Source organism: Anastrepha obliqua, chromosome 6, assembly GCF_027943255.1.
Source record: "Anastrepha obliqua isolate idAnaObli1 chromosome 6, idAnaObli1_1.0, whole genome shotgun sequence".
Lineage (NCBI taxonomy): Eukaryota > Metazoa > Arthropoda > Insecta > Diptera > Tephritidae > Anastrepha > Anastrepha obliqua.
The window spans coordinates 27,568,787-27,582,102 of record NC_072897.1 but is presented as its reverse complement, the minus strand read 5'-3'; the positions used below and the strand labels follow the sequence as shown (position 1 = coordinate 27,582,102).

General features: G+C 37.0%; 1 protein-coding gene across 1 annotated transcript in view; it reads left to right on the top strand.

The window, feature by feature from the left end:
• The first annotated feature begins 520 nt into the window (after positions 1 to 520).
• Positions 521 to 13,316, top strand: part of LOC129250861 (tau-tubulin kinase homolog Asator-like) — a 188,148-nt gene continuing 175,352 nt past the window's right edge. Inside the window, exons 1-2 of the mRNA XM_054890467.1 lie at positions 521 to 764; positions 4,517 to 4,661. Coding sequence (XP_054746442.1) covers positions 637 to 764; positions 4,517 to 4,661 — 273 coding nt within the window. The 5' untranslated portion in view covers positions 521 to 636. The remainder of the gene's footprint in view (positions 765 to 4,516; positions 4,662 to 13,316) is intronic.

Here is a 13,316-nt window from a genome sequence, read left to right as displayed (position 1 = left end):
ATGAATGTGCCACACATATATATTTATATTACTATTAACTGCTTTATTCAAATAAACGATTCAAACTTTACAAACTATAAATTTAGTGATAAAACTGCTTTGCGTGTTACTCGATTCAAGGTTCTGAAAGCTAATGATTTCAGTTACGAAAAATGATTATTCAAAAAGTTCTTGCTACAAAACTGCGAAGAAGAAAACCAAAAGGAATTCGTGAGAACTCCTTTACGAATACTGGTGTTGCCATATTGGATTGTTCAGTTTGTTCCCACAACGTAATGTTTTATGCCGAATGGATTTTTGTGAGAATTCAGAGGCTATTATCTTGACGACCGCTTATAGAAAACACATTTTTCATTTGATGTTTCATGGGTGCAATGGATCTCGAACCTGGGGCCAACCGAATGGTAGTCTCTCATAAATTCTCTAGGCTACAGCAGCCAATACGCCAAGTTCTTCATACACAATTTTATATACTTTAGATACACCATTTGTAAACAGCTAATATAAATACTTTAGAAATTTATATATTTGCAGAGCCCTGACCATAAATCGAACACAAAATTTGTCAACCAATCTCAACCGAATTTATCCGACGACACTAAAGTACAATATCAGCACAACCAACAAGCCGTTCCAATGGCAAAAAATATGATGAAGGCATTAGAGCCCTTTCGAGGATTAGATATCACAGAATCAACAGGTTGTGGCAACGGAACACCGCCAACTGAAAGAGGAAAATGCACAAAAACGTCAACGCGTAAAAAGTAAGATGAAAACTTAATATGTATTTATTTTTTCGTACTTTTATTTTATAGCTTAAGTACATATATAAGTGTAAATGTATTTTATTAACAATGTAACTAGTACAATATTACTACCTTCGTAATGAAACTTTTACGGGATGAGTAAGGAAACAGAAACTGTTATTTCGGTATTTTGGCGTAAGTGGCATCATATAACTTGCAACCGAACTTGTCAAATTAAGTTACAACGTTTTACGGGTAACAATGATTTAATACTGATAAGAGTGTGTATTTAGTCCAATTCTGCACAAGACACATTTTGCTACTTCTTCTCTTAATATCCGCGATAACCGTTTACGGCATTTTTGCAGAGTTTAACAAAGGTACCTCTGCTGGTACCGTATCGAACACTTTCTGAGCCGGAGCGTTTCTATCCATTCGGACGACGTGACCCAGCCAACTTAGCCGCTGGGTCTTTATTCGCTGCGCTATGTCTACTCGTATGTCGTCGTAAAGCGCATACATCTCATCGTTCCATCGCCTGAGATATTCGCTGTTGCCAACGTGCAAAGGTCCAAAAATCTTGCGCAGAATCTTTCTTTCAAAGACTCCCAGCGTCGCTTCATCGGATGTTGTCATCGTCCACGCCTCTGCATCATACGTTAGGAGGGCGTGATGAGAGCCTTGTAGAGTGTTTGTTTCGTTCGCCGAGAGAATACTTTACTACTCATTTGCCCACTTAGTCCAAAGAAGCACTTGTTACCCAAGAGAGATTCTACGTTGGATTTCTAGGCTGACATTGTTATAGGTTTTAATTCTGGTTCCTAAATAGACGAAGTCTTTTACAACCTCGAAATCATAACTGTGAACAGTAACGTGGGTGCCGATACGCGAGTGCGCCAACTGTTTGTTTGTCCTCGTTTACCACCAGACCCATTCGCTTTGCCTCTTTATACAGTTTGGAGAAGGCAGAACTAACAGCGGTTGTTAAGGCCGATGATGTCAATATCATCAGCATACGCCAACAATTGTACGCTCTTATAAAATATTGTGCCTGAGCGATTAAGTTCTGCGGCTCGTACGATCCTTTCCAAAATCCGGTTAAAGAAATGACATGACAGCGAGTCACTCTGTCTGAAACCTCGTTTGGTATCAAACGGCTCGGAGAGGTTCTTCCCAATTCTGATGGCGCTGCTGGTGTTGAGCAACGTCATCTTGCATAGCCGCTTTAGTTTTGCCGGGATACCAAATTCAGACATCGCGGCATACAGGTAACTTTTTGTACTGTCTAGTGCAGCTCTGAAATCGACGAAAAGATGGTATGTATCGATTCTCCTTTTATGAGTCTTTTCCAATATTTGGCGTATTGTGAATATTTGGTCGATGGTAGACTTTCCAGGTCTAAAGCCACACTGATAAGGTCCAATCAGTTGGTTGACGGTGGGCTTCAGCCTTTCACACAATACGTTCGCTAGAACCTTATAGGCGATATTTAGAAGACTAATCCCGCGATAATTGGCACAGATTGCAGGATCGCCCTTCATATGGATTGGGCAGAGCACACTTAAATTCCAATCGGCAGGTATGCTTTCATCCGACAATATTTTGCGTAGAAACTGATGCATGCCTCTTACCAGCTCCTCGCCGCCATGTTTGAATAGCTTTGTTGTTCTTTAGCCGCGTTATCGCTATTCTCACCTCGTCATGGTCGGACAGCGGAACGACAATTTCGTCGTCAGCGATTGGTGTATCGCGATCTTCACATTCTCTCTGACTTGCGCAGCTATCACTATATATCAGGTTCGAGAAGTGTTCCCTCCATAATTTAAGTATGTTCTGGATGTCAGTCACTAGATCGCCGTCTTTGTTCTTACAGGAGAACGCCCCGGTCTTGAAAACTTCTGTAAGCAGCCGAACTTTCTGGTAGAAATTTCGGGCGTTGTTCCTTTTGGCCAGCATCCGAAGATCCTCGCACTCACGTATTTTGGCCTCTCGTTTCTTCTTTCGGATAATACGTCTCTCTTCCTTTCTTAGCTCTCGGTAGCGATCCCACAGGGCTCGCGTTGCGTGGCTCTATAGGCAGCATCGTTTCTTTCTGCGGCAGAATGACATTCCTCGTCGTACCAACTGTTTTTTCGGGTTCGCGGAATCTGATTTCTTCTTCGGCAGAGGTACGTAGAGAACGACAAATGTTACTCCATTTCTCGTGCATGCCGGTTTATTGTGCAGTACTCTCTGAGAGCTGGAGTGAAAGTGGAGTGGCGAACCTTCTGGCTGTCTGTTGTGATTGCAGGTTTTGGATGTTGAGCGTTCCTTGCGTAGGTAGATGTACGTTTTTTGCTGCACAGAGGCGTGTGCGCAGTTTGGCTGCAACAATTCAAGTCGATGTTGGGTACTCGGATCGTAAGTATATTAAATCTAATCCACTAGAAGCTTGTAGATGCTCAGTGGTTTCGTGTTTTTCGATCAGGAGACAGCCAGGTGGCTTGGTGAATCTTCTTATGCTGGAATCTGGTGCTGCAGACTACCAAGTTTTGGGCTAAACGCGGAAGGTGTGAGCTGCTTAAACAATATGCAGAAGAATCGTCCTGGCCACTCCCAAGTTAATGGCTATCAGTAACTTTCCTCACTCGCGTGGACTTCTACATACGGTACCATCCTCCACATTTTGCTACTAGCCGCTATATATATGCACCATATTTCTATTATGTATGCATTTTTGGTCATTGGGAATAACACCATTAAAAAAAAGAGTAAAGAATTGACTTTAAACAAAACGACCTTGTGAAAGGGTAATTCGCTTAAGAAACTTTCGTTTGCTCAAACATCAAATTTGCTTAAACAAAAATTATGCGCCTTATCAATGTGCAATTTGAAAGAGAGAGTAAGCGGAAAAACGTTGTAAGTTAAAAACAAAATGATTCGAACGGAATTGTCGAAAGTAATGTATAAGTGTAACACAGGTAAAACAGGAAACCTAACTATTTTGCTGAAAGGGCTACCAAAAATGAAACATCTTGAATAATTTTTCTATCGGTTCAGTAATTATATGTATATAAACGGACTCAGTCTAAAATAGAGACGGTAAGATTATGAGAAGACGCAATTCTGGATCGTTCCTCAAGCAAACTCTTATAAGAAATGTCATCACAAAAACAACTTATTGAAACTAATTAAGATCATTGATAAGAAATGTTTTTTTTTGTGAGAGGAAACTTCCTATGTAGTTTCGGCCGCCGTAGCCGAATGGGTATTGCGTGACTACCATTCGGGAATGTGTAGGTTCGAATCTCCGTGCATGAACATCAAATAAAGAAAAGTTTTTTGTAATAACGGTCGCCCCCGGCAAGCAATGTCAAACTTCCGAGTGTATTTCTGCCTTGAAAAGGCTCCTCACAAACACTATTGGCCATGCGGTGTCGGCTTAAAACTGTTGGTCCCTCCATTTGTGGAACAACATTAAGACGCACATCACGAAAACGAGCTCCTCGGCCAAACACCTAACGCGCGAATTAATATATTATTTTTTTTTTAACTTCCTAGTTGAGTGATTTTAGAGAAACGAACCGAGATTGCAACTTCTGAGTTGTTTGGTCTAAACAGTGTGCATGCATCAAATAAATGATGTCTGCTCAACAGTGCCAATATAATATGGCTTCATGTTAAAACCTGCCCGTGGCGGATATATTTCAGTTTCTGTTTCTGTACCCATTCTTACTTAGATATATATATATTTATTAATATATTTTATTTTATTTCACATTTTTGGGCAGATACAATTTGAACATTGTTGGCATTGATAACTGTTCAATCCTAAGAGATTCTATTCCACGTTGTTGGTCTGAGCCTGCCATAGGCAATGTATTGCGCAGAGACTTAGAGCCACCAATTATTCAGCAGGCCGCTTTCGATAATACAGTAAGCGTTTCGCATATAAAATTAATATTTCTCCTGAACAAATTTTCTGTTATACTTTAATTATTGTTCGTTATAATGTAGTAGTAGTGCATGCAGTTGTTATATCTTCTATCTATAGTCGACATAAGATAAGCAATGTTCTAATACTAAAACCGTATATAAATAAGTTGTTGCTTTTTATAATCCGGGTAAGAGTAATTTAATTAACTCATCTATTTAATTAATTTTATTTATAACGCCATTTTATATTTAAAATAAATTTGGACTCGATCTTGGAATTGCAGCTATAAATATTTATTATATCGTATATGTTGTACGAGTACATATAGTAATATACCTATTGGTTTGTGGGGTTTTGGTGACATATTTGATTTTGTTTTAACAACATAAACAAGCAAGTTTTATGCATCTCACATTACATTTTATATACATACTATAAATGTTGGCTGGTCTTGTCACCTTCAAAGTGATCTCCCTTTCATACAATATTCTCGAATCACTTTTGATATGCCTTACTTTGTATGTGTTTTGTCATTGTTTTGTTGTACATAGTATAACTTTGGACACATTTTACAGCACAAAAAGTTACAAAATCATGTGTTTCTTTTTAATTTTAAAGTTTTCTACATCCTTGTAGTAACTTCTGGACATACGAATGTATTTGTTTCTACTGAAGGGAGTTTAAATTGGCTGCTTTTCTTTGATTCAAAATTAAGCTGGCCATAGTGGTTATTTTGTTTTTGCTTCAGAAGCCGATGGTTGCGGTTTTTTCAACTATACTGATCTCCTATTTTGTTAGATTGCCCAGATTTATACATAGGTCTGTAAGATATTTTTGTTCATAAAATGAAAAAAAAATTAAGTCATACATGTGATAACTTTTTTTTCAATTAGCGGCAATACTGGCTGCTTATTGTATAACGGTGACACTAGCCTGCTTTCATATCTCCTATCCTCAACAAGCTTATGAAACACAATGCTGACTTAATTTTGCTTCGTCACAGAGCTCAATAAAGCACATTATTAACCTGGTATTGCTGGTTCTCAACTACACAAAATCCTGCAATACTTGAAAATTATAACTGCCATAATCATTAAAACGTCGTGATTAAGGAGTCCTTGTGAGGCGAGTTTTTAAGCCGAATGCATCGTTGTGTCCCCACGAAATTGATGTTTGGTTGTTCTCAGATGATACTTAACCGAATTCGGATCAAAAAGATCTTTTCCGACTACTCCTAAGTGAATAGAGTCAACAACTTTCCCCATTTGTGTGAACTGTGTACAAGGAACTATCCTCCTTACTTTTGGTTACTTAAAATTATAAAGTGGCATTTTTCATAAAATATTTGATTTATGTGGTCAATTGAAAATGAAGGTCAAAGGAATTTATCCAATTCATCTAACTAGCGTATATTAACGAGCGGTTACTGATTCGTAATTAAAATAACTCCAGTCTTAGAAAATTAAGAACTAAATCCGATTTTTGGATGTAGTGGTTAGATGTACTATGTATACGCCAATGACTTATAGTACGCCGTCAATCAGATTATGTTGTGGCGGAGATTTTCTCATCAGTCAACAAAAGCTGCGAGCCGTTTCTTTAGAAAACCTTATCTAATTAACATGATGTCTTAGTTAACAATATACTGCGCTGTTGGGTAACCAGAGAGAGTTCCTAGGCCGATTAAATTCCGGAAGTCGGTAAGATACTTTCCGATGAGAAGATTTGAATCTCTTGAATAATTTCCTTTTTTATTTTAAGTTAGCAGTGAATTGATAATCTTCCATGGTCTTAATAATTTTCTTGCCTATGTACCTGACATCTTGCGATGGTGGAATGTATTATTTAAAAATACATTTTTCAGTTCCTCGAATAAACATTGTACGCCTCACTGTGTATCCGTCAGTGCATAATTTTTCTCATACATCATTTCATAATGAGCAAACCAAAAAGCTAATCATAGGAAATGTTAGGCATCAGTACCTGTCAATGATGTCTCCTCCACACTATTATTGTTATATTCCTTGAATAACTGGAAGAAAACAGATTTTGCAAAGAAAAATTCATAAACGGCTTGATATTGTAAACACCTGCTTAAATGATTTATTTGTAAACTTTTCAGTCATTGCGTGACCGTTTTCTACAATTACACCAATAATTTTGTACGTTTGTCTGAGGAAAATGTCCTTGTTGTCCGGCACTATTTAGAATTATACATAATAATATATAGTGTTAATAATAATAATAATCATAATTTATTATTTTGCATGTTATTTATCATTTCGTTGAGATCACATTAATAACTTTTCTTTATTTTATTTAACCTATTAGAGATCAATCAACAAGAATTAAATAACAAGAGTTCGACAAAATTTCATATATGAAAATTTCCGACGCGTTATTGACCATTTCTGATCGTATCTTACCCAACAGTAGCTGCTTTTAAGAAATTTATATCTATTATTATTGTTAATTGCATATGATGCAGTCAATTTCTATAGCAAATATTCCGTACAAAGAAAGTAGTTTGTTACTGAAAACCTTTTCAGAATCACACTTGGTGCACCAGAGATCTGCATGTGGTGTAGAATAAAAGTATTGCGTCATAAGTATGATCGCCGCGAAAACTGTGCAATCATCATGTTCATCAAATTACATCATCTTGTCTTAATTGTGTATGTAGTGGCATGTATGTGTGACTGCCTGAATGAACATCGCAAAACCGCAATGACTAAATTGTGGCTGATGCAGTGACATTGGCCTGCAATCGCAATATTATTGTCCATTAAAGAGGAAACCATATCCATTGCCCATTTCCTGAAATAACAGTAAGATTTTAAAATATAAAATTAAGTTTATGGCATGAACATACATGAGTTTTAGCTGAAATGAGAAATAGTGTCTTCACATTTATTACGTTAACCGAATCACCGAATACCGAAATATAATATAACATTACCGGACTAGCGTCTGAAGACCCCTTATTCTACTTAAAGAATGTGATAACTCTTAAGCTTTCTGTGGTAGATATCTAAATTAAAAAAAAAATATATACGGTTACTCATCATTAGCTGTAAAAATCAATATTAAATAAACTGTTGGCTGCGTTCACAAATATTTAAAAAGTTCACTGCTTATAGAAGTTTCCTTTTTCTTGGTTTTGTATATACGTAGTTACATACATATCTAAAAATCTTTAAGCTCGTACACAGGGTGGTGTAAAGCAAAAATAGTAAGATACTCGTATAATTGTACCTGCTTCATACGTTAAATTTTTTTATTCAAAAATAGAAAGCCGAATTATATGAGCTCTTCGTCCTTCTGTTTTGCATAACATTGAACATAAATTCATGTATGATTTCGTTCTTTCATGAAATGAAAAGTTCTCGAAACAACCGCCAGGTGACCCTCTATGTCAACTGATACCAAAATTTTATCGCCATTTGTAAGAGTTACACCATCTTAAGTGGATCTACCTCTGCATTTTACCGTTCTAAAAATGGACTTGAATTTGAAACAACGAGTAGGTATTAAATTTTACGTTAAAAATAGGTACAAGGGTGCGAAAACCTTAAAAATATTAGGAAACTGTTTCGGTAATTATCCTCTAAAGAAAACAGCCATATACGAGTGGCATGAACGCTTCAGAAGAGATCGTGAGTCCATCGAGGAGGATGACGAACGTTGACATCGAAAACTGATGAAAACATCAATAAAGTTAAATAAAAATCGATCAATAACCGTAAATTAACAATCAGAGAGCTGACAGAGGACTTGAACAGTACTTATGGATCCGGCCAGGAAATTGTCATATTGTCGCCAAATATATGATTTCCAAATCTTTGTCCAATCTAAAATTCATCAAACGCAATACTGAAGACGAGACGTGGGCTTTTGGGTACGATAGGCAAACCTGACATAAGAGAGTGAGTCAAGAACTCCGAATGAATCAAGGCCCAAAAAACATGTCGTTTTCAATAAGACTTTCAATTAGACTTTCGAGATCTGCCGCTGGTTGTTAGTTATCTTATTAAATTGTTTGATTACTCTAAACTAAAGGAAATACAATTTTCTTCCTTCTTTTTTGCCTTTTTTTGGCCAGGCAAAGTAAAATTACAAATTCTGGCAAATGATCTTCGATACGCGTAATCGCAAAGACTGCGAAATATTAACGTTAGAGTGAGCAAGCAAAAAAAAAAAAACAGAATATAACACACTTTTTAATGTACAAACCGCATAGTGATTACACGTGTATGCTGCGAGAAATGAAGGAATAAATGTGTGCAGTCTCTTTTCTGCGCATACACTAATAAAAGTATTTTCTTCGATAAGTGCAAAAGTCGTAAAGGCCTTGTACTCTGCACTTCGACTCGAATCATGTAAATTGAAGTTGAAATCGATGGTCCAGCATATCTAAAGTGACTTCCTATATTCAGATGAGTTGGCAAATTTCATACCATTTATTTATTACAATGAGTGACTGTTTTTTCTTGAATATTCAAAGAAGAATAGAAAAAATATGGAACAAGGAATTGGAAACAGTAATGATGATAATACTGCGTGAAGATTTTTTTCAAATTATCAATGTTCAGCCTATTTTGCTGGTATTGAAGAAGAGTTGATAAAATGGCTTTCTATAATATTGGGTAGTCGAAAAAGTCTTTTCGTATTTCTAATCAAACTTCAACTCATTTTTTTTATTTATAATGAACTTTATTAAGCCAAATATGTACCATTTTGGTCGACCACCTTTTGCCATTTTTCTTTTAGAGAGATTATTCCATCAGTGTAAAACTTTTGTAGTTCCTCGGCGAAAAACTGCGACAAGTAATTTTCACAGGCTTCTCTTGAAGCTAACTTTACTCCATTAAGGGAGTTCTGTATTGACCGAAACAAATGGTAGTCCGATGGTGCAAGGTCAGGGCTATATGGTGGATGCATCAAAACTTTCCAGCCAAGCTCTCCCAGTTTTTGCCGAGTCATCAAAGATGTGTGTGGCCTAGCGTTGTCCTGATGGAAGACGACGCCCTTTCTGCTGATCAGTTCTGGCCGTTTTTTTCGATTGCTTGCTTGAATCTCATCAGTTGTTGACAGTAAAGTGTAGAATCAATCGTTCGAGCAGGCTGGAGCAGCTCATAGTGGATGATTCCTTTCCAATCCCACCAAACACACAGCATAACCTTTCGAGGCGTCAATCCTGGCTTTGCGACCATTTGTTGAGCTTCACCACCCTTGCACCATGATCTTTTTCGCACATTACTGTCGTATTTGATCCACTTTTCGTCTCCTGCTAGCACTCGCTTCAGAAATGGTTCGATTTCAATTCGTTTCAGCAAAGAATGGCAGATGTTAATTCGGTCCATTAAATTTTTCACAGACAATTCATGCTTCTTTTTGTAACCAGCCTTTTTTAAATGACTCAAAACCGTTTGATGATGAATGTTTAGTGCCTTGTAGGGATGATCGATGTTAGAAAAGCCCAACATCGATGTTCGATATTTATCGAAAACTAAACATCGATGTTGGATAACATCGATGATTTTTGCATTAATAATCACATAAATAAAATTAAAAAAAAAAAAACACAAATTAAATTTTAAAGTAAACAGAAGAAAATAAAATATAGTTCAAACAAAATGAAAATCTATATATATAAATGTGAAAATCTGTCCCTATATTCGCTTAAAACTCGAGAACGGCTGAACGGATTTATCTTATCTAGGTCTTGAATTATTCGTGGAGGTCTAGGGAAGGTTTAAAAGGTGAGAAAAATTCGAATAATTGCCGGGAAAATGGTCAAAACGTGGACCCGGGTAACCTTTGGTTGTGTACGTACAATATGGGTATCAAATGAAAGCTGTTGATAAGTACTTTAATACGGGGTCATTTTCATACCTACTGATTACTAAGGTCTCGAAATATATGCCAAAACGTGGACCCGCCGTGTCTTTGCACCGAATTAAATCAAACTTACACACATTGTTAAGGAGGTATTGAAGATGGTTTCCGTATAGCTTGGATACCTATTGGTAGATACGGTAACCTTCGGACGTATATGTACAATATGGGTAGCAAATGGAAGCTGTTAATGATTTCTATAGTATAGACTATTTTTCATACCTATTGATGACTAGGGTTTCGAGATATAGGTCAAAACGTGGACCCGGATAACCTTTGGTTGTGTATGTACAATATGGGTATCAAATGAAAGCTGTTGATAAGTGCTTTAATATGGGGTACTTTTCATACTTATTGATGACTAGGGTCTCGAAATATATGCCAAAACGTGGATCCACCGTGTATTTGCCCAGCGAAGCGGGCCTGGTTTGCTAGTGTATATATAAAACACAAATAAGATAAAAAAGATACACAACTAAAAATAACATAAATACAGTAAAATCGTTCGAAATTTATTAAGAAATAGAAGATCAAATTATTACAAATTCCAATATTTTTCATCCACTGACTGAAGGAAAAGTAATTTTGATAGAGAAGAACCTTTCAATCTATTTCTTTGCTGGTAAAGAGTAGAGCCAGCTTTTGAAAACAGTATTTCGGATGGCGTTGATGTAGCGATAGTACTCAAATATTTCACAGGTTTTTTTTAATTTCGGATAAGTGGAACCGATGGCATTATTCCAAACTTGGATAGGATCTTGTTTGAGATCAGACACTGGATGAGATCAAATGAGTAAATTATAACAGCCAACGCACGCACAATATAAATATTTATCAACAAACAACAAACGAAAACGAAAACGAAACGAACAGAAAAGAGGCTCTCTCTCTGTTTTCTGTTCTCTCTCAGAGAGCGTGAGCGCGAGCGAGACGACGGAGAACGTCAACGAAGGAAGGGAACAACCCGTGCGCAGTACGCACTCGCTCTAATCGCTTGATACTGCGGATGTAAGTTAACATCGATATTCGATGATCGATTCCGTTAACATTGATGTTACGATATTTTTCGTATAGCAACATCGATGCTAAAACATCGATGTTTTTGCTTTCAACATCGATGATCATCGAACATCGATGTTCATCGAGCATCCCTAGTGCCTTGGCGATGTCAAGGCAGCGTATGTGACGGTCCTGGTCAATTTTTTCCATAATTTCATGGACTTTTTCAACGATAGGTCGACCGGAGCGAGGTGCATCTTTCACATCGAAATTTTCAGAACGAAAGCGAGCGAACCATTGTTGTGCTACACGACTTAAACTTCACAAATTTCATTGGTGGCTTGCGTAGCATTCTTCCCTTTTTTATACAAAAATTTCAAAATATAGCGAATTTCTTCATTGTTTTCACTCATTTTTGAACAGCTATAACTTTTTTTCAACTTCTCCGAATTTATTTGTTTTGGTTAAATGAAGCTTAAAATGTCACCTTTCTAACACCATATGATATGACACAATGTGAATGGTTGCACTGGAGATAGATGACTCCAACGACATCTATTGACAAAATACGAAAATCCTTTTTCGACTACCCAATATTACAAACGATGACATCTGGAGTCGCAATAAATGCTACCAAATTCGGTCAATACACAACGGATATTGTTAAAATATTTGTAAACAAGCATAATTGGTACGTCATACTATCCTCGCTCCATAGGTACACTCTTTATTCGTAGTGAAAGTGTTATAAGACATTTACCTATAGGCCAATTGTCTGAGGATGCACCAGAACCGCGAGGCAAAGGTGACACCCGATACCGATTACTTCATTCTACTGATGCCAAATTCTCTTGGATCTGCCTGGAAGGCAAACATATATACAATAAATAATATAGGTACTCTGTTGAGACTAATAAAAATTGTCTTTATTATTTATAACTTTATTTTCTATTTACCAATTTTCACATCTTTTTTTATAGTAAAGTTTAATGTTCATCTCATTGAAAAGTCTATTTATTCAATAACATGTGTACAGCTTTTCAAATTATTATCACTTATGCCGATATTGCTCCATATTTGCCATCAGGGGCAAGTGTAGAACAGACAACTGATACAAGCCAGAAAAAGGTTGGGGAACAATCATGACGCAGCTCGAGGTGTAATTAAGCGCACTTTGCAGTACTGTAGACAGGCTAAGTGCACACCTGTAGACTCTTCGTCCACCTGGAACAAGGAACAGAACCAGGCACAGGTAATTACAACACCTTGCTTGGTGCTTCATAAACTTCGCCACTGACCGCAGTCACGCAGGCGCCTTCGCAGCAAACAGCATCGACAGCAATACCAGCGTCACAAGCGTTGCATTATTCTTTTGCATTGTCAGTGGAGCGGAATTTTCCACTTATGGTGCTCACACTCATCAACGTATCGTATCCCTCTCCGTAGCCCGTAGAATATACAAAATTGAGCAGCACTTTATTCCGTAGACAACAGCTGTTTTTATTTGGTTACATACATACAAACTAAGCAATACATCGGTAACAAAATGGATGAAGAAGACAGCGAAATTTGCGACTTATTTCTTGATTTATATGAACTATATAGTTTATATAAAAAATACAAGGACAAAAAAAAGTTCAGCAGGTATAAAGTTCGGCCATTAAATAGGAATTGGGGTACAAGTGGTTATCCAGTGGTTTTAAAATTAGTGAGCAGTTAATTGAGGTAGCCAAAACAGCGGATTGGTCCTGAGGAAA